At 58.2% G+C, this 6,000-nt stretch overlaps 1 protein-coding gene across 7 annotated transcripts in view; it reads left to right on the top strand.

Moving 5' to 3' along the window:
- Positions 1 to 231: 231 nt before the first annotated feature.
- LOC122154035 (SLIT-ROBO Rho GTPase-activating protein 3-like) overlaps positions 232 to 6,000 on the top strand; it is a 62,256-nt gene continuing 56,487 nt past the window's right edge. For 5 of the 7 annotated variants that reach the window (XM_042799487.1, XM_042799482.1, XM_042799483.1 and 2 more), the window contains exon 1: positions 5,700 to 5,856. In XM_042799487.1, coding sequence (XP_042655421.1) covers positions 5,794 to 5,856 — 63 coding nt within the window. In that variant the 5' untranslated portion in view covers positions 5,700 to 5,793. Of the gene's footprint in view, positions 426 to 5,693; positions 5,857 to 6,000 lie in introns of those variants that run through there. The other 2 variants (XM_042799481.1, XM_042799480.1) reach the window with 1 other exon arrangement.

Here is a 6,000-nt window from a genome sequence, read left to right as displayed (position 1 = left end):
AACAAGGTTTTAGTATGAGACCGGTGAATGAAATTCTTCAGCTCTCACTTGGAAAAAAAAAAATCAAAATCTGTTGGCTTTAGGAAGCCTTGAATTAAACCTGAGGCTCTTGAGAGAGCCTCCTCAAGCAGAGCCTGCGCGACTTGCTCCGAGACAAGGAAAGAGAGCTCTCCTGGCCAGTGTTTGTTGCTGACGCTGTATTTTCTTTTTCTCCTCCCTTGTGTGCACGCAGAAATCCGAACTCAGCTGGTGGAGCAGTTCAAATGCCTGGAGCAGCAGTCGGAGTCGCGCCTGCAGCTGCTGCAGGACCTGCAGGAGTTCTTCCGCAGGAAGGCTGAGATCGAGCTGGAGTACTCCAGGAGCCTGGAGAAGCTGGCGGAACGCTTCTCCTCCAAGCTACGCAGCTCCAGAGAGCACCAGTTCAAGTAAGGGGGTGCTTTCAGGGGCAGAATGGTGCAAAACGATGGGCCGGAGACTGCCTCCAACACGAGATGTTTGTCTGTAGCTGCACAGTCCGAAAGCGGAGCAAACGGGATGGCATCGGTGGTGACCTCGCCTGTCCTCGCGCTGTGCGGGGTTCACAAAAAGAACTAGCCGTGTCTTTTTCCAAGGCTTCCACCACAGCAATTACCGACCTGTGCTGCCCAAAATAGACTTACTATGTGCTTCTTTGAGCACTACAATGGAAATATGAATCGGGGACTAGGAAGGAGTCAAGCCCCTTGATTATTTTTTTTTTTTTAAGAGGCTTGAATTCAGCCGCTGATTTGATTATGCAAATAATGGTAGGCCCGTTTTATAAACCCTGGTTTCTGTATGTAGTCCAACCCTTGGATGTTGGAATGCCCCACATTGCACACAGATCTGTTTACAGGCTCACGCTTGGAAGCAGTTTCTGGAAATCTAATCTATTGCAGTTTTATAAAATGAAGTGTGTATGTTTTCTGTGTACACACCCATACAGTGTTGAAGCAGGCAAATCCGTAGTGGAAATGTTTTGAAACAAAACTTTGAAATGGGAGGTATGAACTGGATGCTGGAATTGTGTGAAACTCAAGCTGATGATGATAATTGTAAAATCCGCGAATGTGCAATATGTGCGAGCTTTCATAAAGCAGCCTCTTTTCAGTTGAATCACATTCTCAAGGCTGGCTAAAATAAAAAGGATCCCTCCCCCAAAACACTCCAAAACAAACAAACAAAAAAAAAAACCAGCAGAAGACCCAACCAAAAAAGCCGAAGCCAACCTGGAGGCAGGGTTTAAGCCCGGGGTGCGCAGCTGGTGCGGCAGGCGGGCCGGCTGCCTCGCGGCTCCGCGGCTGGAGGAGCGGCCGGTGCCCGCCGGCCGGTGCCCGCTCGCCGGGCCGGGCTCCACGGGCCGGGCTCGGGCTGGCACCAGTGCGTTGGTGGCTGCTGGGGTTTTCCTCCTGTCACGACAGGCCCTCCCCGGCGTTTCTCGCGGGGCAGCACAGAGGCAGATGCTCGTCCTGGCTGCTTCCCATGCAGCACGTCAGCTGAAGGTCCCACCTTAACCCCCCCGCCACAGCATTGATCTCTGTCTCTTCTGACAGCGGTGTCCATGAAATAGTCTCTCAGCTGGGATTGTGCCCTTTGCTCGACATGAAACCAGTGTCATTCATTTCACTGGCCGACAACGACAGCCACTGTTTAGCTCCTTTCCCAGAAAATTGAGGGTTTTGCCTGTCTGATGCGCTTAACCTTGCTAGCCCCTGGCTCTTCAGTCTTTTTTTTTTTTTCTCTAACCTCTTGTGATTTTGTTTTTTCCTGTTTCAGCTGAAAGAGCAGCGACTTCTGCAGTTACATTACTAAATCCTATTTATTCCATATTACTAAATCCCATTTAATCTGTTTACTTGGTCTCTCTGGTGCGCAAGGCTTTACTGTTGTCTTGTGCAGAAGTCTGCTGAAAATGATTTGCCATTCAAATGCTGTCTGGGCTTTTTGCATCCCACTGTCGCTCGTCAGTTGTGCGGCGCTGGCTGGCGCTGCGGTGTCCTGCGCCAGGGGTAACTGTCCTGGGGAGGGAGCTGGCCCGCGCGGGCTCGGGAAGGTGCTCTTGGTGTGCGATGGAGCCCGCGAAGGCTCGGGGAGCGTGTGTGCCTCTCCCGTCAGCTGAGAGCAGTGTTATGGCACTGCCGTGGCTTATTGTGCTTCTGCTGCTGGAAGGATGCTGTTGTGCAGAATCTGCAGTGACAATGATTCTCCGCCTTTCCAAAACACCGGGGCACAAGTGCCTGGTGGTTTGTGATGGTAATGGTGGTGTTAATTGGGTCCACTTGCATTCAGCACACACTTCTGCCGAGTCCTCCCTGCCTCTCTCTGTGGTGAGAGAGACTCCCTCAGTGCTCCAGGCTGCTTTGTACCTGCCCTTCATTAGGTTCATCCGCAGTGCTTCCCCAGCTTGCTCATGAATGTCATTACTCCGATGAGGCTTTTGACGCTCCGAAGAGATGCGCTATCCCCAGCAGGTCCTTTGTCCCTGGGCAGCCACGTGCAGCGCGCTGTGGCCCAGGGCCGCGGTGCTGCTGGGCTGCGGCTGGTGGCTCCGGGCTGACGGACTCGTTCACGCTTCTCTGCCGGTGGTCTTGTCTGTCCGTGCACGCAGGGGTTTTCTGGGGTCGCCGTGCTTTCCTCTCCACGGCTCCAGTGGCGAGGTGGGCTGCACCAGCCCCGCTCCCGTGGGCGAGAACATCTTGGACGAGGAGGAGTACATACGCGAAGGCTTCGGCTGTGCAGTGTAGCGGCAGCGAGCGTGGGCTTCCTTGGCTTTCCCTCGCCCGCCTTCCCTCGCCCGCCTTCCCTCGCCCGCCTTCCCTCGCCCGCCTTCCCTCGCCCTCCTTCCCTCGCCCTCCTCCCTCCCTCCCTCCCTCGCCTCCCTCGCCCTCCCTCGCCTCCCTCGCCCTCCCTCGCCCTCCCTCGCCCTCCTCGCCCTCCCTCGCCCTCCCTCGCCCCCTCGCCCTCCCTCGCCCTCCCTCGCCCTCCCTCGCCCTCCCTCGCCCTCCCTCGCCCTCCCTCGCCCTCCCTCGCCCTCCCTCGCCCTCCCTCGCCCTCCCTCGCCCTCCCTCGCCCTCCCTCGCCTCCCTCGCCCTCCCTCGCCCTCCCTCGCCCTCCCTCGCCCTCCCTCGCCCTCCCTCGCCCTCCCTCGCCCTCCCTCGCCCTCCCTCGCCCTCCCTCGCCCTCCCTCGCCCTCCCTCGCCCTCCCTCGCCCTCCCTCGCCCTCCCTCGCCTCCCTCGCCCTCCCCGCCCTCCCTCGCCCTCCCTCGCCCTCCCTCGCCCTCCCTCGCCCTCCCTCGCCCTCCCTCGCCCTCCCTCGCCCTCCCTCGCCCTCCCTCGCCCTCCCTCGCCCTCCCTCGCCTTCCCTCGCCTTCCCTCGCCTTCCCTCGCCTTCCCTCGCCTTCCCTCGCCTTCCCTCGCCTTCCCTCGCCTTCCCTCGCCTTCCCTCGCCTTCCCTCGCCTTCCCTCGCCTTCCCTCGCCTTCCCTCGCCTTCCCTCGCCTTCCCTCGCCTTCCCTCGCCTTCCCTCGCCTTCCTCGCCTTCCCTCGCCTTCCCTCGCCTTCCCTCGCCTTCCCTCGCCTTCCCTCGCCTTCCCTCGCCTTCCCTCGCCTTCCCTCGCCTTCCCTCGCCTTCCCTCGCCTTCCCTCGCCTTCCCTCGCCTTCCCTCGCCTTCCCTCGCCTTCCCTCGCCTTCCCTCGCCTTCCCTCGCCTTCCCTCCCCTCCCCTCCCCTCCCCTCCCCTTCCCAGGGTTTTGGGGCAGGGCTCTCGCTGAGCCCGGGTGTGCAGCAGACCTGGCTCCCGGGAGGGCGAAGCAGCGGGTGCTCCCCGGCAGCCTGCGCGTGTCTGTAGGTGCTGGGGAGGGAGGAGCCCCTGGGGCTGAACCCGGCCATGGGTGCGGGAGCCCTCCACCCGAGGGGGACCCTCCTCTGCAGCCAGCACCTCTCGCAGGAAAGCGTTGGTTTGACCAGAGCAAACAGCGCGGGTGGAACGTTGGGAACAAATCGCGTGGCTGCCTCGTTTAGAGGGTCTACCTCAGAGTGCCTCTTGGACACTGTGGAAGGTTTTCTTGCAGTTGTATTATTTCTGCAAGTTTTGATTCGCTTTTGATTAATTTGCCTTCAGGACTGAAAGCAGTCCATGGAGAGCAGTGCAGGTTTCTCTCAGTGTTGAGATGGTACATGTCAAAATTAGTTAAGTGCTAAGCAAGCGGGAAATGTTTTCCTGAAACTTCCCTCAAAAGAGAGTTTTTCTGGCCACCCCTGGCTTCCAGGCGGGTCAGGGTCTCGGGATGCCCCTGGGCAGGGTCTGGCCCAGCGGGGCCTCCTGAGGATGAGCTTGCTCTGAGGATGCTGCGTGGCCCCCGGGGACTCTTCAGCTCACCCACTCCCGTGCACGGCAGCCTCTTGTCTGCAGCGCGAGTTGGTTTAAGACCATTGTAAATATTCAGCATACATGAAAGTATTCACGTTGTGCAGACACTTCGTGTTAACTTTGGATGCCAAACATTTTCTCCAGCACTGTTTAGTGGACTAAATGCGGTACAACAGATTGTGTGGCAAATGGGCTCCTTCTGAAATGGAAGTGACAGCTGTATTAATAGCGCAAAGTGGAAAAAAGAAGCAAACCTATCGCCCTTGCAAAGTGTTGAAGGGATTGCCAGGGATGTCTCTTCTCCTCTACCATCTTCTAGAGCACCCAGCTTGGGAGGGATCTGCTTGGGGCTCTGATTTGGTGTGTGCTGCCGGACATCCCTGCGGGGAAGTGCTGGAAGGACTGAAGGAAACTCCAAAGGAGGCTCCTAGAAATGGGAGCAGGGCCACAGAGGGCTTCCCAACTCAGCTGGGGTGAGGGGACCAGGTCTTGAGTTGTCTCTGGCTTGTGTGTTTTCAGGTCCTTCAGAGCTGTTGCCCGGAGTACCTGCGCTGTTAGTGCAATATTGTTAACTGACCTGTTGCAGGGCACACCTTTTTAAAGCATAGGTATGGGGCAGCGGACCAGAAAGTGCACTGGGTGCCCCAAGGAGTTGAGGCAGGGCAGAAACACCAAGTGGTGCAGGGCAGACTGTATGCAGAGATCCAGCTCTGTCTGCGTGGAGTGAAGCGCCCGGGGTCAGAATCGGAGCATCCGTCTGCCCTGCACAGAAAGCCTCTGTCCTGCCCCGGCAGCGGGGGAGGCTGGTAGAGGAGGAGGATGCTGCGGGAGAGAGCAGCTTGGCTTGGTTGAAACCCTCCTGTATCGTATGTAGGCCGCGAGCTTCAGTGTCAGCAGAGCCCTTCCAGCACCCTTCCCGTACGGAGGAGAGGTGCGGCTGTGGGCAGCCGGGCAGGTGAGACCTGCACCGAGGGCCCCCCCGCCCCCAGCAATGTCCCCTCGAGCTGCACCGCGGCCCTGGGGAGGGGAGGGAGGGGAGGGAGGGGGGATGCTGTGTCCGGGCGACCCCCAGCAGGCCGGTGGGGAGGGGGTGGGCTGGAGGGGTGGGCTGGCTCCCCGAGAGCCGCACCGAGGGGCACCGGGTGCTTGGCTGGATGCGGCGGCGGTGTACTGGGGGGAGGCAGCCCAGAGGCCATCTCTTGGGTTCTAGCTGGTGCAGGTAGTGGGGGAAGGCAATGTTAATATGCTGACAGCAGCCGTTTGAAAGTTAAGTACCTTTTTGATTTATTTTCTTCCCAATTCCCTAGGAAAGATCAGCACCTGCTTTCCCCTGTGAACTGCTGGTACCTGGTTCTGACGCAGACCCGGCGAGAGAGCAGAGATCACGCCACCCTGAACGACATCTTCATGAACAATGTCATTGTTCGGCTGTCACAGATCAGTGAGGATGTCATCAGGCTCTTTAAAAAGGTGACCAAAGCTGCGATGGAGGGTTCTGTTCAGTGGGGATCTATCCTCGCATTTTAGTTTCAAATAGAAGTTTATTGTGGACTTCTACAAAACTGTGCCCCCGCCAAAAATCTAACAAGGTACAAAAAAGCGATCGTTGTTAAA

The sequence above is a fragment of the Tyto alba genome, unplaced genomic scaffold, assembly GCF_018691265.1.
Source record: "Tyto alba isolate M040663 unplaced genomic scaffold, T.alba_DEE_v4.0 Super-Scaffold_3, whole genome shotgun sequence".
Classification (NCBI taxonomy): domain Eukaryota; kingdom Metazoa; phylum Chordata; class Aves; order Strigiformes; family Tytonidae; genus Tyto; species Tyto alba.
The sequence above is the reverse complement of the archived record's forward strand: the minus strand, read 5'-3'. Positions and strand labels throughout refer to the sequence as shown.